Genomic DNA, 25,264 nt, shown 5'->3' with positions numbered 1-25,264 from the left:
TGTTATTACAAGTAGTAGTATTGGAGCTGACCATAAAATAGGAGTATGTGGTTTATCAGGATAGTTTTTGTTTAGATTGGCATTTTGCCACATCTTACAGAATTGAATTGGGTTGCTTGGGTGTACTACATATATGTATGCATTTCATCTCTTTTTCAATTGCCATTTTAGTTTATTTTTGCTACTAACCCTGGAGTTTCTCGGCCAGGTTTCTCAGCCTGTGCATTATTGACATTTTGGGAGAAATTATCTTGGTTGTGACTTTGCAGCATTTGGGATACTGCCCTGTGCATTGTTTCAAGTTTAGCAGCATCCCTAATTGCTATTTTCAGATACCATGAGATAATACCCTCCCACCCCACATTTTCTGAGAACAAAATCACTTTATCGAGAACTGTTGGTTTAAAGTCTGAATTTAGAGATACAAACATTTATGTTTTCCCCAGCACACCTAATAATGAAGACAAAATATTAGATTACAAAACTGAGGTGGAATATATTCCTTTTGGCACATTGTAAATCTCTTTGAATCCTAAAATCTCATTACCAGCTTATACCTCACAAGACTTAATGAGTTAATTCTTATATGACCTCTGGAACATACAGTACCCACCTGCAGTTTCCACTGCTGGATTTAGGGGTAAGCTCCTTATCCCATTTTTAGTGTGTGCTGCCATCTGGTGAGAGTCTGAATACTTCTGAATCTATTGGTGGGTGGGAGGGAGAGACAGGGAAAGGGCCCCATTCAACCAGTCCCAGCACCTTGGGGGTGAGGGGTGTATGTGCCTTACTAATTGTATCAGTATCCATGTAGCTATATTTACTTACAGATTGTCCTCCCATTTCATTCAAAATGTTTTCCATTACTGAAAACAGTTTTTTTTTGTTGTTTTTTACATTTTGTTAGGGGCTCATACAACTCTCATCACAATCCATACATATACATACATCAATTGTATAAAGCACATCCGTACATTCTTTGCCCTAATCATTTTCAAAGCATCTGCTCTCCACTTAAGCCCTTTGCATCAGGTCCTCTTTTTTCCCCCTCCCCCCTCCCTCATGAGCCCTTGATAATTTATAGATTGTTATTTTGTCATATCTTGCCCTATCTGGAGTCTCCCTTCCCCCCCTTCTCTGCCGTCCGTCTCCCAGGGAGGAGGTCACATGTGGATCCTTGTAATCGGCTCCCCCTTTCCAACCCACTGACCCTCTACTCTCCTAGTATCGCCCCTCACACCCCTGGTCCTGAAGGTATCGTCCACCCTGGATTCCCTGTGCCTCCAGCCCTCATATGCACCAGTGTACAGCCTCTGCCCTATCCAGCCCTGCAAGGTAGAATTCGGATCATGGTAGTTGGGGGGAGGAAGCATCCAGGATCTGGGGAAAAGCTGTGTTCTTCATTGGTACTGCATCGCACCCTGACTGACCCATCTTCTCTCCTAAACCCCTCTGTGAGGGGATCTCCAGTGGCTGACAAATGGGCTTTGGGTCTACACTTTGCACTTCCCATTTCATATATATATTTTTCATGATGCCTTATACCTGGTCCCTTTGGCACCCTGTGATCGCACAGGCTGGTGTGCTTCTTCCATGTGGGCTTTGTTGCTTCTGAGGTAGATGGCGGCTTGTTCACCTTCAAGCCTTTAAAGACCCCAGACACTATCTCTTTCGATAGCCGGGCACCATCAGCTTTCTTCACCACATTTGCTTACGCACCTGTTTGTCTTCGGCGATCGTATCATGGAGGTGTGCAGCCAATGATATGATTTTATTTTCTTTGATGCAGGATAACTGATCCCTGCGGGACCACGTGATCACCCACAGGCTGGTGTGTCCTTCCATGTGGGCTTTGTTGCTTCTGAGCTAGATGGCCGCTTGTTTATCTTCAAGCCTTTAAGACCCCAGACACTATCTCTTTTGGTAGCTGGGCATCATCAGCTTTCTTCACCACATTTACTTGTTCACCCGCTTTGGCTTCAGCAGTTGTGTCGGGAGGGTGAGCATCGTAGAATGCCAATTTTATAAAAGAAAGTATTCATGCATTGAGGGAGTGCTTGAGTAGAGGCCCAAGGTCCTTCCGCCACCTTAATACTAAACCTATAATTATAGACACACACACACACACACACATATATATATATTTGCATGTACATGTCTTTGTCTAGACCTCTATAAATGCCTTTTACCTCCTAGCTGTTTCTATTTCCCTTGACTTTCCTCCTGCCCTACTACCATGTTCCGTCCCTACCTGGGTTACAGCTATACCTCTTCTTTACATAACCTCACCCTTGATCATTCCCTACCAGGCCTGCCACTCCCCCCTCACTACCATTTTGGGTCCCATGTTGTTCCCTTGTCCCTGTGTTTGTTAACACCACTTCCTTACCCCCCCCCCCCCCCAAATCCTCCTATCCCAAGTCCCACCAGAACTGTCGGTCCCATTGTTTTTCCTCCAGAGAGTTCATCGAAAACACATAGTTAAACATAAATTTAAAGCAAAAAGTAATTAAATCTTGAAAGAGTTGATTTTTTATCTTGGCTTTTAACCATTCATAATTTCTAATATAGTATTTGTGAATCAGCCCTAAGCTTTGTTACTTGTCTTTCCATCATTGATAAAAATAGCAAAAAATATTGCTATTGGGCTTTAGTTGATAAATGCTTGAGTTAATAATAAACAAAATGCTTTCAAACATGTCTTTCTGATGAGTCTAATTCTGAAGAGAACTCTGTTAATCCAAGTGCTGATGAGTCTAATTCTGAAGAGAACTCTTGTTAATCCAAGTGACCTAGTCTTTTTAGGGTGCCTACAACGAATGGGGATCTTTGGGCCAGTTACATTCAAGGCAGAGAGGTCAGCTCAGGTCATCCTAAATGCTTGGGGGATTCTAAAGGAATCTTGATAGATATGCTGATAAGGACACAGGACAATCATTGGGCTTATTAGGAAGGTGCCTTAGAAAGTAGAAAACTGCATTGGTGTGAGAGAGGCAGAAAAGTTGTGTCAAGTAATATTTTTTTTCTCATGACAGTGTACTTGCTCGTTCTGTAAGAGTGAAAAGGATCATCCTAGGAGAATTGCATCCTGGAACCTTAACCCAAACCACCACCCTACAACCTTGATCTTACCCCTTTTAATCTCCAAAACTGAGAATATTGCCAAATAACACAAATTCCTTTAAGAAAAACTCAAAGCTCATTGCCATCAAGTCGATGCTGATTCTTAGTGACCCTGTAGAAAATCCAACAGAACTGCCCCTATGAGTTTCTGAAACTGTAACTCTTCACGGGAGGCAAAAGCCTTGTCTTTCTTGTGCTCTGGTTGGTGGTTTTTCATTGCTGATCTTTGGGAGCCAGCTCAGTGAGTAACCACTATGCCACCAGGGCTTCTTTGAGCCCTTCTGAAAGATGTGAGAATTGCTGTTTTTTCTCTTTTTTTTTGGAGGGGGGTGGATACGCGGCGGGCAAGACTACCCTTTACAAGATTGTAAACTTAGATGGACTTGTCAAGGAAAAGTAACTTAACATTTTAATATTTTTGTTTAATACCGTGTTTATGGACACTTCTTATATATCTATCTCTATGGATGTAAGTCCAAATTGACACATGAACGAAACTGCACATTTTCTTTTAAAAAACAACTTCCAAAAACTACACTGACTGACTCAACTCTCTCACTCTCTCTCTCCCTCACTCACTCACTCACTCACTCACTCACTCACTCACTCACTCTCTCCCTCACTCACTCTCTTACTCTTTCACTAAGAAAAAGAACAAGAAAAAAAGAATAAAACTACACTATTAACTTACAAATGAAAATGTGATACTCTAAAATTTATAATATTTAAACAGTATACAACATTTGAGATACTGTAAAGGTTCTTGGGTCATTCAGTCTGACAATCCTCGATTGCTGCATTGTTTGTCTTTGCATTTGATGTTTACTTTCTGAGAATTCTTTGACCAAGTTTATATTTATTACTGAAGTAATGCTGTCATGAATGAAAGATTTACTGGAATTAATACTCAATTTCTGTTGAAGTCAAATTTCTTATGCGTGTCCATAGAGTCAGGTATACCTCAGCGAATTTCGAGATTAGAAGGCTTAGGAGAAATGAGACTGGATATATATTTGTCTTGTTAAATGGACACAAGTCAGCATAAGTAATAGGTGATAAATATAAATGGCTTCTGGAATTTTCGTGGAAGAAATTGAAATTAAACATCTGTAAACCTAATGTTAATAATTCTTTATGATTTTTCAGCATTACTTTTTTGTTTCGTGTATCCTTTATTGTATGCAAAGTTCCTAGGTCATAATTAACTATATTGAGATTGTTAACTACATTAAGAACTAACCCATAGTAGAACTCTTTTCTTGGGAAGTATCTAATTTGATTCTGTAACTATATGAGTAAAGGGAAACAAATTTTATGGCGTCACACTGACTTTTGAATTTATGGAATTATTCTTAAAGGTAAACATTGCTTACCTGGCAAATTATTTTCCATGAAGTTGTTTGAGAGCTGTGTGTCAATGGGCTTGATGGTATGTGTCTATTATAAAAATAAATGGTTCTCACATGATGGACCTTTTCATAATTGTACAGTTCTCAGCATTCCATATTTTAAAAATTCCACATTAAACCTTTGTCTTGAGTGTGTTGTAACTTGTACCAAATATGTTAAGAAAAAGACTTACTTTGGATTCACAGAGTGAGTTTTAAGTTTGAAACTGCTGACTTTGTATCAATTTCTGTGTTACAGGCATATGGTTGATGAGATGCTAAGTGCAGACGATGTGAGTTGTAGTAGCTCCCAGGTCAGTGCAAAATCAGAAAAAAATATGGCTGATTTTGACGGTGAAGAGTCTGGATGTGAAGAGGAACTAGTTCAGATTAATTCACATGCAGAGCTAACATCTCATCTCCAACAGCACCTGCCCAATTTAGCCTCTATTTATCATGAACATCTTAGTCAAGGTAAAGTCTTTGGTTTGTCAAATGTATTATTGAACCCAACTCACTGTAGTTGAGTCAAGAGCAATTCATAGTGAACAGGTTAGAACTGCCTCTGAAAGTTTCTGAGACTTAACTGTTTACAGGAGTAGCAAATCCCGCATTTCTCCTGAGAGTGTCGTTTTGAACAGCTGACCTTTCAGATTGTGGCCCAGAACATAACAACCAGGGCTCCTTTATTCTCTTCAAAACAATTTATTTTGTCTAGAGGAATTAATAGTTTTATGAAAAAAATGTTCTTCCCAAACAACATTCGTATGGTAGTTTTCTTTCCAAGGGAATGGAATAATAAGTATTTCTACCTTGAATATATATGAAAATTGCATGCAGCTTTATTGAGAAGCTGGTCAGCTAGGAAAAACGCTATATAAAATATGTTAGGAAATTACAGATTTACGTGTGTTAGTGAGAATAGGGGTCACTATGAGTCAGAGTCAACTTGATGGCAGTGGGTTTGGTTTGGTTTTGGATATGGCTGTATTAGATTTGTTCAGAAATCTTAGGACCTAAACATAATAGAACAGCACAAGAAATAGACTGTGTGCTTGTGCTTCTCTATATATGAAATGCCTCGAGAGACTAATTTAAAGAGCGTGAGAGTAGATGGATGGTTTTGTGTGTTTAATGAGGTCAGTGTGAGGGGAGGGAGTGACTCATTAAAAGGAACGGTGTTTTCATTTGGGCTGGTGAAACTCTTGTAAGAATGACTGTTCTGATCATTCTGAAGTAATCTGTATGATTTAATAGGGCCTGCTCAGCTTTGGAAGAATACAGAACAGTGCAGGTTAAAAAACAGCTAAGACAGATGGGAATTAAGACAGTGAAGGCAAAAGTTAAGACAAAAGGGAGAAAAATTTAGAAAGAACAGAATATTAGCACCTAACAGTTTTTGCCTAAAGGACATGAGCATATGTCGGGCACAACTTGTAACCCTAAGAAACAATTTACTAATTTCAAATGTTACCACAGTTATTCTAGATAAAGTTACCCTGATTTAAAAAAAATTTTTTCCCCTTTTGTGGTTATTAGGAACATGATGAGGTTAGGATTGAGGTCATCAAATTGAACTTCTTGGTACTATATTTATTTATTTTAACACCTTTTTACTTCTATTTTTTTCCCTTTAAGTTGTTACCCATCTTCTTTTACTCTTAAATGTTTTATTTATTCAGTGTTAAAACAATTTTTACTGTATTAATGCCTTCCAAATCTGCATTGTGCAAAAATTATTTAATACTAATACAATCTTCCTAACATTGAAAGACATATAATTCAGCTAAAAAATGGGGAAATTTGATCAGGTATTTCACTAAAGAAAAATTGGAAATGATTAATAAATATGAAAAGATGCTCAAACTCTTTTGTTTAGCAAGTGCTAATTAAGACCACAGTAAGTTGCCTTATGCAACTACTGGAATGGGTAAAATTTAAATACGGATAGTAAGTATTGCTAAGGTTGGAGAAAACTGGCCCTCATGTATTGCTGGTGAGGTGTATAATACAGGCCAACTCCTTTGGAAGAAAGACTATTCACCAATTTCTCATGAATTACACATATACCTACCTCATTACTCACCAATTCCTACTGTAGGTATTTACTTGAGAAATGAAATCATATATCTATAACAAGATTTATGCACACATATTCATATTTAAGTTATGTATAATACCCTCCAACTGGAGATAACTGAGCAGTAATAAATTGTCGGACGTCTGCCTAGTGGATGCTCCTCACCAGTAAAAAGAAAGGACCCCGAATGAATGCAGTGCCATGGATGAATAATTATTGTGAGCCAGAAAAGCAAGAGATAGAAGCGTACACGCTATGACTCCATTTATGTTCAGCTCTAGAGCAGGCAAACATGATCGTTAATGATTCTAGTCTTACCAAATTTTGTTGTGTTTGGCATTGCACAATGATTGCAAAGGGTCATGGGGGGTGTAATAGAAGTGTTTCGTATGTTGATTATGTACATTGTGCTTCAGTAACACTTAAAAAAATTAAACACTAAAAAGGACAAATCACAGAAAAAGCAAATATTTGCAATTCATGTATCTTATAAATTCATCTGTCTTAAGAATTTTACCACTCAACAGTAAGCCAGACAACCAAATTAAAAAGCGACAAGTGATTATTTCAGTTAAGAAAAAAAAAAAAAAGACAAATGACTAATGAACACAGGAAAAAATGCTCCACATTAACAGTAATGAGCGAAATGCTAACTTAAAACAGTAGTGTTAATGCTTTACATAACACAATGTCTAGAATGAAAAACGACTTTACTCCAAATATTGATAAGGATGTGAAATAATTGGAATTGGTATTCCAAATGGTTACAACCACTTTGGGAAACAATTTGGCAGTTTTGTAAAATGTTAAAACATACAGTTAACATATGACCCAGCCATTCCACTCAGTTCATGCCTAAGTATTTATCTACCCAGGAGAAAAGAGAGCACACATCCATGCAAAGACTTGCTCAAATATTCCTAGCAGCATTACTTACAATAGCTAAACCCTGGGGATACAAAATGTTCATCAGTTTGTAAGTATATAATCAAAACATGGTATTTCCATGTAGTGGACTATTACTCCACAATTAAAGGAACACTACTGATAAAGTGTGTCAACATGTATAGACCTCAAGAAATATGTTTAGGAAACAAGACATCAAAGATTGTGTTTTGTATGAGTCCATTTACCTGAGATTTCAAAAATTGTCAACTATATGAAACCAAAAACAATAGGGCTGGAAAATAGAATGGGACTAACTGTAACTAGGCAAAAAGAACGTTTTTGGGTTAATGCAAATGTGCTCTAACATTGTGGTTTTAGGTGCACACTTGTAAATTTAATATCATTGTGCACAATTCGGTAGGTGAATTCTATAGTAAATCTGTTAAAAGAAAAGCATTATTTTGGGTTACTATCAAGGAACTAATTGGGGTACATTTAACCTGACAGTGTTCTGAGTAAAATTTTAATAATGGATGGTTTGTGTGGTTTTTGGTTTGTTTTTAATGTATGAATTTTAAGAGCTCATTCAGAAAATAATACAGGGAAAAACTCAGGTTAAATAATTATTTCTATGCTTAACTTAGGATTCAAATATTTGTATGCAGTTCTGTTGACACGAGAACATTTAACATTTATTTTGAATCATGAAAAAGATTGAATAGCACCCTTATTTCCCTTTAATTTTACCTCACTGAACAGCATGTTTTTTGTCATTCATACACGGATGTCTCTGATTTGTTGCACTTGTTATGTGATCTAATTATCCTAGTTAATATTTTTTAATTTGTTAGCTTTACAGATGATCTAATTCCCTTCACAGCTATCATCCTGTATATAGTATAATATATTTTACTCTTTTAGGACCAGCAGTTCACAAACATCAATTCAACAGTAATGCTGTGACAGACATTAATTTGGATAATGTTTGCAAGAAAGGAAATACTTTGTTGTGGGATATAGTCCAAGATGATGATGCAGTAAGTTATTTAATGGAGCCAACGATGACATGATCACTGTAAAATCCACCCTGACTAAACAGTAACTTTTTAATGTCTGTGTGTGTTCTGTAGGTTAATCTTTCTGAAGGATTGATAAATGAAGCTGAGAAACTCCTCTGTTCCTTAGTATGTTGGTTTACGGATAGGCAGATTCGAATGAGATTCATTGAAGGTTGCCTCGAAAATTTAGGAAACAACAGGTAAATAGAAATTAAAAAATTAAAAAATGCAATAACCAATATTCTTGTTGTGTGGTCTTATTGACTGGCAGTTTTATATCATGTAATGTACCAGTCACTATGACTTTTATATTATTAGGCTTAAGGACTTTTCCTACACAGGTTGATGTTTTGCTACTTGGTCTTGCTGTTTTCTGCTTGGTTGATTAATTTCTCTCCAATAGAAACAAAGGAATTATTCTCTGGACTTGAAGAAAACAATGGTGGTTCTTTTGTTTTCAAATCACCATGATATGTTTTGGAACTGTTCCCGAGCAAAGGCTTACTGGAAAAGAGAATTAAAAAAAAAAGTTTGGGAATTGTATCCTTATATATAAAGAAAGCAAAATATGATACCTGAAATTAGAATTAAGCAGAAAATAATGCAAGCACCTTTATAACGGTTTTATTCTTCCATCTGAGTGGATCTTTTGCATCTTGACTTTGGTAGTGCCTAAAGAATCAGGTTAACATTGTTAGTCTAGGTGTTTCAGTAAACCAACGTTTCTCAATGACGGTGCCTGAGTGTTATGCATTGGTTGAAAGCACTTAGCTGCTATCTGAAAGGGTCAGATAGTTAAATAAAATAATTTCAAAATTAGTCAAAAGGGAGATTGAATGGTACGGCATTACACTCCTGTTTAACTATTTACTTTGTCTAGTATTAAGGCTATTCACATTCCTAAACTTACAGTCAATGGGAATTCACTGAAAACTCAATCCGTGTGTGGACCCTGCAAGTGGATTTTGGGCTCCCACTATCATCATAACAGTCTTCAATCCGGGTGTTGAGCATTTAGGCTCTGATAGCCATTGCCTCCTCTGGGTTTGAGTTTTCTTATTTACAATGCTTGGGTCACATAAGCTGATGTACTTTTTCCATGTGTGATTACCTGATCTGACTCTTCATTTAGGTATGGTTACTTTGAGACATGGCTTTCAGACCTCAGATGCTATTCTTTCTGATAGCATGACGCCATCTGATTTCTTCACCACACTCTGCTATAGCACCCATATCTTTAGTGATCCCTTCATGAGGGCAAGTATTGTGAGCTTGGTAAAAATGTACTATAGTTTTCAAAATGAGAAAAATGCTCATGACCTACTCACAAGTGTGGTTACCAGCCAGTCCCCGAATTACCTGCTCATTTGAGGGAAAGTACCAGGGATACCAGAAATCAGTGGTGAGTACCAAGATGGGAAAGTATGAGAGAAAAGAACTTTCTGTTTCTGAATAAAACCCGAAGTACTCTGTGTGGTGTGCTCTACTCCTCCCCACTTCAGTTTAACTTTGTGTGAGCACATACAATGTATTTTCCTCTGAAGGCCTTGGATTTGAAGTTTTAAAATTGTGTTTCTTGTCCCAAAACATAGAATAAATTTACACTTGTGGTGAAAAAGTTAAAAATGTTTGTGTAAGGAAGATAAATTTAAAAGTCCAGTCCCTTTGCAGTTAGGAAATTAAATTATGTGAGTTTTAAAAACTAGAATCATTGAATGTGGCTAAAGTTATCTCATTTTACAAGTACACCTGTTTTTTATATTACAGATCAGTAGTAATTTCACTTCGTCTTCTTCCAAAACTGTTTGGTACTTTTCAGCAATTTGGGAGCAGTTATGATACACATTGGATTACAATGTAAGGAAATGAAGTATTTTCTTTAACAACTTTGCAAATTATACCTGTCAATTTAAAATTTTACACAACTGTTTACCAAGTTTCACTCTGTACTAGAAAAATTGAGTGTCACACGGTATGTTTTCTTAGATTTCTTATACTATCCTTGCCTTTTGGAGTTAAAGCATCAATATTGTGGAGAATCTTAACTTTCTTGTTCTCTGTAGTGCGAAAAACCATTTAATGTACTACCTGAATCTAAAGTTGATAAAATATTGTTATAATGTTTTATAAAAAGTTGTCTTTCACAAACCATTAGTCTAAAAAAATTGCTTAATGCAGCCCTGGTGGTGTAGCGGGTAGCGTGTTGGGCTGCTAATTGAAAGGTCAGCAGTTTGAAACCACCAGCTGCTCCTCTGAGACTTTCTAGTCTTGTAAAGAGTTACAGCCTCAGAAACCCACAGAGACAATGTCTACTCTGTCCTCTACGGTTGCTATGAGTCAGAATGAACTAGATGGCCAGGAGAATATGCTTTTAGATTTCAAAGACATACACATTTCAAGGAAAGTTAGGCTTATTAAAGTCATTTTTGCTCAGTCAGAGGAGATGGCTTTTACAAGTCTGATCTTACCTTAGGAGTACTTGTTTACCTTCGAGATAATCCCATTAAAAAACTTCTAGGGTATCTGCACTACAGTTCCAGTTAGGATTATGTTAGGGTTTCTGATCTGTTGTATTCCATGCTGTTTGTTGCCCTCTACTAAAGTGCAAATGTTTAACCTGAACTTCCAATTGCTATTTTAGAAATATTTTTGATTATGAATAATGATATGAGTCTAGAGACAGAATTCTGTTTTTTAGTAGAAAGAAGGTCCTTGAAATGCTAAAAAAAGAGATAGTAGATTGTAACATTGAGTGTCATCTAAGTAAAAGAGTGTAAGTCCTCTTTCCTTGGGTTGTCCCATGATTTTTTTTAATGGACGAACTACTAATTGCAATGCAGTAAAATATTATTTTGGAACTTAAAAATGCCTGGGTATTTCTTTGATTCATTTCTTTTTGAACCCTCTTAAAGGTCATTGTTTTTCACCACCCCACAAAACTAGAAATTGACACCCCTCACACTTCATTTAGAAAATTTATATTTCATAACAGCCAAGCCAAATAGCCATTGTCTTACGTATTTATGATTTTTTGTATTAAGACATACAAATCATTTTTCATTAATACCTTGTTGAACCCTCAAACCGGTGTTGGATATTTTTCAATAAAAAGTAACAATAATACTTCAAATTCATAAAAATTAAGGAACACAATACCAGTGAGTACACAAGAAGGAAGAAAGGTTCCAAAGTTATTGGGGTGATGATTGCATAAATCCTTCTTGATATGATTTGACTATTGAATAATCTGATGTTAATTATAGCTCAAAACTTTTTTAAAATTAAGGAATATTGGCGTGTCTTTTTATCATTGACATATAAGGAGAACTTTTGTATACTTTAGTCATTTTAAAACTCTCCATTTAAGAATTTTTCAGGTCCATAGATACATTGTCCCAGCATAGATTTATTCTCTCACCCTGTCCCCTAAAACATTATTTTTTCTTTTCATTGGGCAGGTGGGCAGAAAAAGAACTGAACATGATGAAACTTTTCTTTGACAATTTGGTATATTACATTCAATCTGTAAGAGAAGGAAGACAAAAACATGCACTGTACGTACCTCTCAGCTGTGTTAAGATATGTTAACGTGTGGATCCTCTTTCTTTGCAAAGATAATTTTCCTATGTTTCTGCTAGGTAGTAAATAAACTGATCAGAGTATTTTAGTTATAGAAATTTTAAGAGGCTGGCAGAATTTTGTCTTAAGTTGAAATATTTTATGAAGTTACTTACTGGTTATATAATATTTTGAGGATGGGTAACCTTTATCCTTCAGTTCTGTTCAACTCTATTACTTTCAGGTCTCAAAGGTAAATATTTTTTCTAGAAATTAACCACTCTTTTACACTGATATATAAGGCTTTTGATTCCTTAATTTGTAAATATTGCTTTCAAGTAAATATATTTAACTTACAGAGGATTGATATTTTTCTTTATTATTTTTCTTGGATACTAGTGTTAAAAAGTTGAATTATGTTGAAGACTTAAAAACTGCTATTTTCTCATTAAAATATTGCCTGCATAAGTTCACATGACAGTGGGTGAGAATTGGTGGAAATGACTAAGTAGTAAAGTGGTCTGACTGCATGTGAAGCTTCTCGTTGCTGGATTCATGCAAGTAAAGGGAACCATGTGAGAGCACCCACTTAGCAATTCCCCCAGCCAATTCTTAATTCTACCTAGCCAATTTCATCAGACGAACTGTAATTAGTTCACTTGAAATAGTATTTTTAAATGCCAGATTTACATTTTAAATTCTTTATGAACAAACTTCATGTAAATACTATTAGTGTTTGTACTTTTAACAGTTTACATGTATATTACATACTTTGAAAGTGACATCTCTCTCCATTTATTTCATCATGTGGACTTCTTATTTATGTTCTCATAATTTGAAAATAATGTAATGGTTTGGAAATTGTTGAAATATATGAAATGAGATAAATCTTAAACATAGTAGTTGTGAACATGTTTTCATGTATTCAAAATCATATTAAAATACTTAACAATGAATTATTAATATCGAAGTTTACAGAAATGCTGTAAGTTAAATTTTAGGCCATTAAATCTTTAAAAATCATTAAAAGAAGTAGGATCTTTAAATTATTTCATAACTTTTCACTACATAGATATAGCCATAGTGCTGAAGTTCAAGTTCGTCTTCAATTCTTGACTTGTGTGTTTTCAACTCTGGGATCACCTGATCATTTTAGTAAGTGTATTTAATTCACTGTGTTCTAACATTTGTATCGAATTTTGGAATTTGCTTGTGCCATCAGGTGTCTTTGGTGATTAAACTATTTGCAATATATTCATAAATCGCTTGAACATTTATATACCTCAAGACATTTGCAATGCCTAATAAAATGTTTTTAAAAATTGAGATGTCTTTATATTTTAAATACTTTTTTGGGACAAAGTTCTTTTCTAATAGTTGGAGAAAGAAGAAACTTGCTACTTCTGTAAATTAGATTTATATTTCAGAAACCTGTAAAAGGACAGTTTTGCTCTGCCTTAAGGTCACAAAGAATCGGAATTGACAAGATGGGAGTGAGATATTTTTAATAGAAGAAATCTAATTTGCAGCATCATTTTTCCTAAGCTTCAACTACTCAGTGGTATGGCAGTAGGAGCATCACCCTGAGCTATTCTTGCTTCAGTCTCTGAAAATAGCAGTTTCTCAATGAGTAAAAGGGTTCATTTTAGAAATAATTTGAGTTAAGAATTCATATCAGTTTAGGACCACCGCATCTTCATCTTTTTTTTTTTTTACATCTTCGTCTTTTATTACTGCATATTGATATTAACTTTGGTTAGAGACAGCCATTGTCATGTCGGAGTTGTTAGGTGCTGCTGTTGTTAAGTATGTGTGTATCACAGAATGAAACACTGATCATTTTTTTCAAAGTATTTTGACATCTGAGCTGACATCATGAAGCGTGGTCTCAAGCACAGTCTCACTGTTTCATTAGGGATTCTTCTGTGCATGTGTGCGTGCATGCATGTGTTTGGGGAGGGTTTAGTCTGGTATGGAGTTTGAGTCTAAATTGTCAAGTCCATCTGATAGATGTGCTCATAGGAGAGAGGAGGTTTGGTTTTTTGGTGGCTGGAGTTCCTTTTCTCTTCCTAGGCTGAGTGTATCAGCTTTTCCTTCCCGATCCGTGTGTCCATAGCAAACAAACTCCTTGCTTAGAAGGTTGTCAAGTTAATCTGGTGTATGTTTTGCTGGCAGTGAGGTGTCATGCCAGTTTCAAGTTAGTATCTATGTTTAGGAGTCACTAAATGTTTATCTTTTGTAACTCTATAATTTCTTTTTCAAATTCAGGTTGTTGGTATGACCCGGTACCACTAGCATCGTCATAGGTATAGATTTCAAAAGTAAATGATCTGGTTTTGACTAATCATGTTTCATGTTTAGTCGTGTATTATAACTATTAATGACTGATAAAATAAAGTAAGTGTATACTCTAATAAAAGATCTTTTTAAAACCTGATCCTATTTGGGTGAAATCAAACCAAAGCAAATAATGCCAGCATAAATAATTTTTCATGACTGTTAAATTTGTTTATTCTTTTTAACAGTGTAGCTACTCTGTATTTGTCCATAGTATCTACTTTTCAGATGGAATAAATTGAAAACGTTGTTTCTCCTACCTCACAGTTATAGTTCTAACTGGCACAGTTTTTGTAGACTATAATGTGGTCAACTCAAAGTTGCATGTAATTGTATCTGATGTTATGTAATACTAATTTTATACACAGATGTCTTTCTAATAGAAAAGAGTTGCTGTCTCAGAAATTCATAGGGGCAGTTTTTGTTCTACCCTGTCCTGTAGTGTTGTTATGAGTTGGAATTGGCTCAGTGGTGATGAGTTTGGTTTAGATTGTCTTTTAAAAGTGCAAACTTTGCCCTTTGAAGGTTAATTGATGCTTCAGCCATATATTAATATACTCATGTATTGTGTACTACTGAGTCAACTCCAACTCATAGTAACCTATATGACTGAATGAAACTGTCCTATAAGGTTTCCTAGGCTGTAATATTTATAAGTTGACTGTCAGGTTTTCTGGTTTATGATGTTAACAACAACAGCAACAACCAAAAAAACCCCAAAAGTTAAGTGCTGTGGAATCTATTCTGACTTATAATGACTTTATAGCACAGAGCAGAACTGGCCCTGTAGGTTTCTGAGATTACAGATCTTTACAGGAGTAGAAAACTTCCTCTTTTCCCTCAGAGCAGCTGGGTGATTGCGAACTGCTGACCTACTGATTACCAGCCCAAACTTCTCCACTTTATCATACAAAACTCCCCAAACTCCAAATTCACTGCCATCAGTCTATTTCGACTCATAGATACCCTCTTGGACTGGATAGAACTGGCCATACGGGTTTCCAAGACTATAGGAGTAGAAGGCATCCCTATGTTCTTAATTACTTAATATATTCTAAAGGTTGTTTTTGGTATAGTATTTATGTTGACTCAGTGCACAGATTAAACACCTAATTTACATACGGTTTTGAGAGATAACTGCCAGTATACTGAAGAAACTCTTGATAACTAAGTGCTACTAATCGAATAGTTCCATTTAAAAAAAAACAATTTTGTGAATTAGGTGAAAGTGTACATTTCAGATCTTTGTTGTATTCGATAATTTTTTTTAAGTGAAACCTGATTTGTTTATTTTTTCAATCATTTTATTGGGGGCTCATACAAGTATCACAATCCATACATACATCAATTATATAAAGCACATTTGTACATTCGTTACCCTCATCATTCTCAAAACATTTGCTCTCCACCTAAGCCCCTGGCATCAGCTCCTCATTTTTACCCCCTTTTTCCCACTCCCCTCTTCCTCATGAAGCCTTGATAATTTATAAATTATTATTTTGTCATATCTTACACTGTCAGAAATCTCCCTTCACCCTCTTTTCTGTTGTCCATTCCCCAGGGAGAAGGTTATATGTAGATCCTTATAATCTGTTCCCCCTTTCCACCCCACCCAACCCTCCCTCCACCCTCCCCATATCGCCACTCTCACCACTGGTCCTAAAGGGATCATCTGCCCTGTTTTCCCTATGTTTCTAGTTCCTATCTGTACCAGTGTGCATCCTCTGGTCTAGCCAGATTTGTAAGGTAGAATTGGGATCATGATAGTTGGGGTGGGGTGCGGGGGAAGCATTTAAGAACTAGAGGAAAGTTGGATGTTGCTTCACTGCACCCTGACTGGCTCATCTCCTCCCCGCGACCCTTCTGTAAGGCGTTGTCCAATTACCTGTAGATGGGCTATGAGTTTCCATTCCCCACTCGCCCTCATTCACAGTGATAGGATTTTTTTGTTCTGGGTCTTTGATGCCTGATATCTGATCCTATCAACACCTAGTGACCACACAGGCTGGTGTGCTTCTTCCATGTGGGCTGTGTTTCTTCTGAGCATTTAAGACCTCCAAGCATTTAAGACCCCAGATGGTATTTTTTAAAAATATTTTATTAGGGGCTCATACAACTCTTATCACAATCCATACATATACATACACCAGTTGTATAAAGCACATCTGTACATTCTTTGCCCCAATCATTTTCAAAGCATCTGCTCTCCACTTAAGCCCTTCTCATCAGGTCCTCTTTGTTTTTCCCCCTCCTTCCCCGCTCCCCCCTCCTTCATGAGCCCTTGATAATTTATAGATTGTTATTTTGTCATATCTTGCCCTATCCGGAATCTCCCTTCCCCCCCCTTTCCGTCTCCCAGGGAGGAGGTCACATGTGGATCCCTGTAATCAGTTCCCCCCTTCCAACCCACTCACCCTCCACGGTAATTTTTTTTATAGCTGGGCACCATCAGTTTTCTTCACATTTGGGTATGTACCCATTTGTCTTCAATGATTCTGTCGGGAAGGTGAGCATCATGGAATGCCACATTAATAGTACGAAGTATTCTTGCATTGAGGGAGTACTTGAGTGGCAGCCCAATGATCATCTGCTACCTTAATACTAAACCTATAAACATATGCACATAAATCTGTTTCCCCATCCTCAGATATTTACATATGTACATACCCTTATTTAGATCTCTATACATGCCCTTTGCCTCCTAGCTCTTACCTTTTTCTTTCTCCTTGTCCCACTATCATACTCAGCCTTCATTTTGGTTACAATAATTCCTCTCAGTTATATTATCCTTGATCATGCTCTACCAGGCCTCCTACAGCCTCCTCACCACCGATTTGGATCACTTGTCCCTGGGTTTGTTAACACCACTTCCTTTCTTCTTAACTCCCCTTCTCCCATGTCCTTCTGGAACTGTTGGTCCCATTGTTTTCTCCTCCAGATTGTTCATCCAGCCTATCTTATTTAGACAAACCTGCAGAGATAATTACATGTGCAAGAACAAGACAGCAAAACCAAGCACCAAAAGAAAACAAAACACTAACAACAAGCCAATGACTAAAAATACACACAACATAACAACAAAAAAGAAAAGCTTGTAGTTAGTTCAAAGACTGTTTGTTGGCCCTTAGGAGTATTTTCCGGTCTAGTTTGATGGGATGCCAAGCCCTGACCACAAAGTCTATTTTTGGTATTCCTTGGGGATTTTGTTGCTCTGTTCCCCTTGCTATTCTCTTGCACGCCCTTAGTGTTTTGCCTTGCGTGGTGCATGGTAGGATCAGTTAGGCCACAGTTCCCACACTGTGTCTCCAGTGTTGTCCCCTGTAGGACTATGGGTCAGTGAGGGATGTCGTGTCTCATAGTAGGGCTGGCCATGTGGTCTTCTGTGTGGATTAGCTGCTCTGAGCAGGAATCTAGTTGTCAAGGCTTGGTGGGCCAGGATGTGCTCCACTCTCTCTTCCTCCCCCTTCATTTGCTCCCGTGTGCTCTGATCAGACATGTCCCTCTCCCTGAGGGACAGCTGTCGTATTCAATACTTTTAAAAACTTACCAAACTCCAAATAACTTGAACGCCACCACCCCTTTCCCCCTCTCTTCTGCCTCTTGTAGAAGATTGTCTTCTCCTTCAGCTGAGTTGATCTGTCTACCCTCTCTCCCCACTCCTCTTTCTCCGTAACCACTAAAACCTGTTTCTTTTGATCTGAAACCTTTATTTTGATTTTTTTTCCTTTTTAACAATGCTTTCATTTAATATTTGTCCCTTTGTGATTGACTAACTTCACTAAGTGAGTATTTTCTGAGTGAACGTCTCCATACTATGGAATCTCATCTACTTAAAAAAAGATCAGGTTCTTCTAAGCCTACAATATCTTGTTAATTCTGATTGTGCAGGGCTACCCAGATCTTTTGGCCTCCTGTCCTGAGCTGGTGTAATCTGGATTTACTAGAGCGGTAAAACCCGTGAAGCACCTAAATAAGTGAACAGAGATTATTTCAAGGAAATGGTTCACACAGTTGTGGAGGCTAGCAAGTTCCAAATCTGTAGTTCAGGTGAAAGGCCGCAGACTTTGCCTGACTCGTGGTTGTGTAGGGGCTGATGAAGCTAGTGGGTTTGAAGTGGTGAATCTTTAGGTCAGGTAGAAGGCTGCTTGTTCATGTTCCAAGAAATAGAAACCAGAGGATGGATTTAAGACAGAGCGCTACCAGGAAATGCATATATGTTGGCTATAGACTACAACTTCAAAGTAATTCTCCTGCCAACTGATTGATCAAATCTGATCACAAAATGAGGAATAATTACCTAATATCTGCCAGACACTGGGAATCATGACCTAGCCAGTAGATTTGAATTATTGTGGTGTAGTACACATTTTGACACGATAATAATAATTTATAAATTATCAAGGGTTCATGAGGGAGGGGCAAGTGAGGGGAAAAAATGAGCAGATATCACGGGCTCAAGTACAGGCTGGTGTGCTTCTTGCATGTGGGCTTGTTGCTTGCTAGATGGTCTCTTATTTAACTAAAAGTCTTTAAGACTCCAGACGCTGTATCTTTGATAGCCGGGCACCATCTGCTTTGGTGAGCATCACAGATGGCCAGTTTGTTAGAACAAAGTGTTCTTGCATTGGTGTGTGTGTGTGTGTGCGCGCGCGCACAGGTCTGAAGTCCGTCCACTACCTCAGGGTATTGCTATATAAATACATGTACCTAGGCTAATACCTCTATTTTTCTGAATTAATGTATTTACATATGTACACGCTTAAGCTTATACCTCTGTCTATGTATCTTTGCTTCCTAGATATTTCCTGTTTCCTTTTACCGTCCTCCTGCCCCACCATCACACTCGCCCAATTTCTTACTCTTTATGATTCCTCTCAGCTAGACTGCTGTGGCTCTAGTACTCCAGGATCTCTGTGGGCTCTTTGTTGTTGATTTTAGTTCGCTAGTTGTTCCCCTTTTTATGGTGTGGTTTGCTCATTGCTCCCTTCCCTGCCTCCCTTTCCCTCCTTTGGGTCCTGTTGCTTTCTCCTCAAGCTTGCTTCCAATGCCTATCTTATAAGTAGGCAAACCAGCAAATAAGAGACCAAACAAAAAAAAAACATGCATGATTCCAGGTCTGTCCACTGACCTTTATGACTGACTATCTCCCCTCTGGTCCTGGAGGAATTCCAAGAGCTGCCCCTTCTAGCCTGAAGTCTATTTTGGTGTTTCTTCAGGGGCTTTGCAGCTTGGCTTTGCTCCCATTGCTTATCTGTTTTGTTCCCGTATTGGTTCGCCCCACTGCAGGGGATTTAGACTGGGCTAACTCCCTGCTGTGTGGTCCCCAGTATTGTCCTCTGTCACCGTGAGGGGACATGTCTTGAGCTGTTGTCGGCCTACAGTTCTCTCTGTGCATGGACATCTTCCTCCTGGCTTGATGTGTCGATATATGGGGTATAGACCATGCCTTTCTCTTTTTTCCTTCTTGGTTCGCTTCTGCGTGGATGGGCATGGTATGCCAGCCACTCTCCCCAACCAGTAGGTTTCGTGTTCTCTGAAGTGCATACTTCTAGGGAGGGGGTCAGTTTTGCTTGATTGGGGCCATGTAATTGCTTTTCACGTGGTTAATGATGTGTGAAATTTGTGTTTTTTTTTTTTTTAGGGCTAAGTTTAGAGCAAGTCGACATTTTATGGCATTGCTTAGTAGAAGATTCTGAATGTTATGATGATGCACTCCATTGGTTTTTAAATCAAGTTCGAAGTAAAGATCAACATGCTATGGGAATGGAAACCTACAAGCATCTTTTCTTGGAGAAGGTAATTTTATTTCTTGAAAGTTTAGTTATTTACTTTTTAATGTATTAAAATATGAACTGAAGTTCCTTTTTCTTTTTTATATTTACAAAAATGTTTTATTTCTTAAAGCACTTAAACTAATAGTAATTAGTACTGTCATGTGTAACAGAATGTGTTTGTGTGTGTATGTATATATAATATATAGTGTCACTGACTTCTTTTTGGTCTAATATTCGGGTGGTACACAATCTAGGAATGTGACAGCTCTGTTCTCTTGATTGTCTTAATTTATTGTGCTTTCAGTCCATCTTTAACAGTAATCTCCAGGTTTTCAAAACAGCAGCCAGTCACCAGATTCGTAGACCCCTAAGAAAACATTTTAGAAAATGTTAGCATGACAGGAAATATGTTCTAGATGTTATTCACCTTTACCAGATATCACTTGTTTTAGGTAATAACTTTCCTAAATAAATTGAACTAGTTAATTAGTTTTCTTTAATAATTTGTACTTCTTATTCGCATTGTTGGAAACAAACAATAATAAAGCAATAGTTTTTCATTATTTCTACTGCTTATTAAAGCATAATAATACATTAAAAATCCGTTTACTCAATTACTTTGATTTGATTTATGTACTTCTCTAAAATGAAAACATCAGATAGGTTTCAATCATCGAAATAAATGTTTTCACTGGATTACTAACTATGTTAATATTTTAAATTAAGACTAGAAAAACCAATACGTTTGCTTCTGGAGGGTTTTCAATAAAGTTTAGTCTGTTAATTTATGAAATACCACACTTAACACCCTTGTTTTACTTTTTAAAGATGCCTCAGCTAAAGCCTGAAACAATTAGCATGACTGGCTTAAACTTGTTTCAGCATCTCTGTAATTTGGCTCGATTGGCTACCAGTGCCTACGATGGTGGTTCAAACTCTGAGGTATGCGTTTAGATTGAACATTTGTGGGATTTTTTTCTGTATTGCTCAAATTAGGTTGCCGAGTTATCATTTGGGAGACTGATGTGTGCTTGGCCAAAGCTACAATACTCTCAGTCGCCTCATATGCCTGCTAAAGTTCAACGTTGAATACAGAACAAAGATGTTTTAGTGCCCTTTGAATTACGGTGTTGGTAAAGAATATTTAGTATGCCTTGGGTTCCCTGAAGAACATACAAATTTGCCTTGGACAAAGTACAGTCAGAGTACTTCCTAGAGTGAGACGGCAAGACTTGTCTTGATGAACTTTGGCTATGCTATCAGGACACCAGTTCCTGGACGGCGGACATGATGATGGGCAAAGTATGACTAGGAAGCAGCCCCTTAGATGAAGTCATGATGGCTGCAACAGTGAAGTCACGCGTGGGAACAGTTGTGAAGGTGGTGCAGGAACCAGCCACTGAACCGTTGGACATTTGGCTGCTATAAACTGGAACTGATTTACTGGCATCCAACAATAACATTAACTGTCTTCTGTAGGACGAGCTTCAAAAATTAGTGGAAAAGTTCCATTGTCTCCTAATTCCATTTTTCCACAAACGTTTTGAAGCTTCCATCAGAATCTACCAAGCATTAAGTTGACCAACTAAGATGAATTTTATTCTTAGGTTATTTAAAGCTTTCTCTTGATTTAAAACATTTTAAGAAAATGAGTTAACTTTAATTACCAAAGACAAAACCTTGTCAGTGTTATTGTATGTTGTTAATGTATCTAGAAGAGGCCATTGGTATATTTTTCTAGTCCCCTGAAAGCTCCTAGATATTCTAGGGGTCAGATTGATTTAATTCTAACCTGATTGTGGGGGGTCATTTGTAGTGTCCAAGTGTTAAGTTACGCTTGGATAATTGGACTACTGTTTACTTTTAGGTAATCCCTATTCTGGAATAGAATTTATCTATATCATCTCTGATGTAGATTTCTGAGTCATTGAGACCTGTTCATTGACTGAGTATTCTCAAAAATTGGTAGTCTTACCTCTAAGGGAGGAGAGTATGTTTGACAACTTTTGGTGGTGTTTTTTAGGGTTGCTGTAAGTCAGAATCAAATTGATGGCAGTAAGTTTGGGATATTTGGTTTGTTTTTTAATGCATTATTCTTGGAGTCTTTAATAGACTTATAAGCCATTATAACCGGTAAATGATAGGTTTGATTTATGTAGTATCCATTCATAATTGTTGTATTTTTCTTTATAAGTTTGTGAAGTATTAGGATGAAAATAAAGTGAATGGTAATCTGTATGATAAAAAACAATTTAATTTACACTAGAATACTTTCCAATCAGTATTTTCCTATTCTTTCTTTCCTTATTTGAACAGTTTTGTTGAGTGTTTGGTTTTCTTAATTTAGTATCTTATAGTAAGTATCAATTTGATCATTTAAGACAGTGGTTCTCAACCTTCCTAATGCCATGACTCTTTAAATAGTTTCTTATGTTGTGGTTACCCCTCCCAACCATAAAATTATTTTCGTTGCTGCTTCATAACTGTAATTTTGCCACTGTTAGGAATCAGGCGACCCCTGTGAAAGGGTCGTTTGGACCACCCCACACACACACACCCCCACACCCAAAGGGGTCACGACCCACAGGTTGAGAACCACTGATTTAAGACAACCATGCAAACTTGATTACCTTAAGAAGTAGCCATGCTCGGGTTTAGAGATGATACTGCAATTAAAGTAGGTATTGTTAACACTATTATAATTGTTCAGTCACTTATCAAAATGGTATTTCAACTTTTCCTGTAGTTATTTATGAAAATACTTTCTCATCTATGGCTATTAAGAATTTAAGTCAGAACTTGGGTTAGCATGTTACTTTAATTTCTGGGAATATCAAATCTTTTATTTACTTCTTACTGTGATGAATAGGTTGTGATGTGTGATTTTTATATTTGGCACTCTTGTTTTGTGATCACTTATGTTGTTTGTCAGATAGTGAAGTTTATTTGGTGTCTCCCCTCCCCCTGTAGCTGTGTGGCATGGACCAGTTTTGGGGCATTGCTTTACGAGCACAGTCTGGCGATGTCAGTCGAGCAGCTATCCAGTATATTAACTCCTACTACATTCATGGTAAGTCTTGGAAATACTGCCTTCACTACAGTTTTTCATATAAGGATTTTCTTGGTAAGGTGTTTGTTTAATCTAGATGAATATGTATTAATATAAGTGTCAATATCTGGCTTCCAGGCAAAACTGGTTTGGAGAAGGAGCAAGAATTTATTAGTAAGTGTATGGAGAGTCTTATGATCGCTTCTAGTAGCCTTGAGCAAGAATCACATTCAAGCCTCACTGTGATAGAAAGAGGACTACTAATGCTGAAGACTCATCTAGAAGCATTTAGAAGAAGGTAAATTTTTTACATTGCATTTTAAGGATAAATTTAAATCTTTAGAATTTTAAAAATTGCTAACATGTCCAAAAGTGTTCTTAAAATAGTAATTATTTTGTTGGGCCAAATAGAAAGCAGAATTTGCAAAAAATGAAAGTTCATTAAATACAATAATTTTTCATTCCAAATATTTATCTACCAATTTAGAAGAGGAAATACATATCCCTGGTAAATGTTGCCGAGCTTTAAAAATCATTAAACATAGACCTGATATGTGCGTGACTTAAAATTGGTCTCTAGAAGAAGTGTAAGGCAGAAAAGGCAGTAATACCACTACTAAAAGAACACTAAAATTCTGACCGAGACCATTAAATAATATCTCATAATTGGATCAAGTTGAGTCATTTGCTTCTTTTGCTGTTTTGGGTTTTTTCCCTTCCCTTGGACCAGGAGACAGTATTTTAATTTTAAATTTCCATTTACCATGGAAACTTGACCAAAAATTCAGTTAATGAATAGCTGTATAATTAATTTAGACATACGCTATGTAATATAGAAATAAAGCAAATTAACATTTATGAATAATGAATATACCTACTGAAATGAAAGGTGAGTGGATCGTTTTAATGAAGAAATTATGTTTAAGAGTCGTTAACTATGAGTAAATGTCAGAGTGCTGATAGCACTTGAAAAATGTTAAATTCCCTTTTACATCAGATCTGAGTTTGATATTGAAAATGCAATTCGCTTGATATTTTATTTAAAATATCACGAATTCTTGAATTCTTAAGATATTTTACGTTTCTTTTAAGTCACAGTTCTGTGATTTAAAACATCTGAGCACTACAAAATTCTTTGTGATTGTAACTGGTGGAAATTCTATTTAAATAATTTCTTGTTCTTTTAAAGGATGTGCAAAGGAAATCTTGAGTTTTTCCTATAAAAATTCAACATCATTTAAAAAAATCTGCAAATGTGATAATCTAACATTCAAGTTGATAAAGCTTAATGCATACTCATTGTAAAATTCAGCCATTACATTAACTTATAACAAGGAAGATGAAAATTCTCTATAATATATCCTTTCCTGTAAAAAAATTGTGTGTATACTTTACAAAATTTTCATTTTGCTGTGGGGTTTACAGTCAACAAACTCAAAAGAACTAGTTGATTGAAATCCTTAATCTAAATAGTATTGCCCATGTGTGTAATAGAAGTATTTAAAAAGTAATAGTTCATTAAATTTTCTGAAGTTTTTTTCCCCTTAGGTATGAAAATTGCTTTATTGACTTTCTTGATCTGTGGAATATTTTCTGAAGTTTTAATAGTGCTTTATATAAGCCTAAATTTGAATAAAACAGAACAGATTTATACTTTTTCCCCCCTAGCTCATGAGAAACGTTTACATTAGTGTCTTTAGAAGTGTATTTTCATGTTTTATTGTCCAAGTTAATTTTGTTATTGAATAATATACATGAATTTTGGTGTGACAGGGACTAGAAAAAAATGAAAAAGCAATCATTTAAGAAAATTGCTAGGTATTAAAAGTCACATCCTTGTCTGGTTCCATTGTGCAGTATTGAGTCCTTATGTTTAGTGCTACTACTAATATTAAATTGCTTGATATTCATATACAGAAAATAATGAAATTATTACTCTGTAAAAGATAACCCTCCACAACAAAGAATTTTTCAGCTCATATGTCAGTAGTGTTGAGGTAGAGAAGTGA

General features: G+C 36.5%; 1 protein-coding gene across 2 annotated transcripts in view; it reads left to right on the top strand.

The window, feature by feature from the left end:
• USP34 (ubiquitin specific peptidase 34) overlaps nt 1-25,264 on the top strand; it is a 218,811-nt gene that overhangs the window by 84,908 nt on the left and 108,639 nt on the right. For both annotated transcript variants that reach the window (XM_075535336.1, XM_075535335.1), the window contains exons 16-25: nt 4,771-4,985; nt 8,401-8,516; nt 8,610-8,737; nt 10,305-10,394; nt 11,996-12,091; nt 13,168-13,250; nt 20,074-20,228; nt 21,035-21,148; nt 23,177-23,276; nt 23,394-23,553. In XM_075535336.1, coding sequence (XP_075391451.1) covers nt 4,771-4,985; nt 8,401-8,516; nt 8,610-8,737; nt 10,305-10,394; nt 11,996-12,091; nt 13,168-13,250; nt 20,074-20,228; nt 21,035-21,148; nt 23,177-23,276; nt 23,394-23,553 — 1,257 coding nt within the window. The remainder of the gene's footprint in view (nt 1-4,770; nt 4,986-8,400; nt 8,517-8,609; nt 8,738-10,304; nt 10,395-11,995; nt 12,092-13,167; nt 13,251-20,073; nt 20,229-21,034; nt 21,149-23,176; nt 23,277-23,393; nt 23,554-25,264) is intronic.

This window comes from Tenrec ecaudatus, chromosome 17 (assembly GCF_050624435.1).
Source record: "Tenrec ecaudatus isolate mTenEca1 chromosome 17, mTenEca1.hap1, whole genome shotgun sequence".
In the NCBI taxonomy this organism is placed as follows: domain Eukaryota; kingdom Metazoa; phylum Chordata; class Mammalia; order Afrosoricida; family Tenrecidae; genus Tenrec; species Tenrec ecaudatus.
This window is presented reverse-complemented; position numbering and strand designations above follow the sequence as displayed.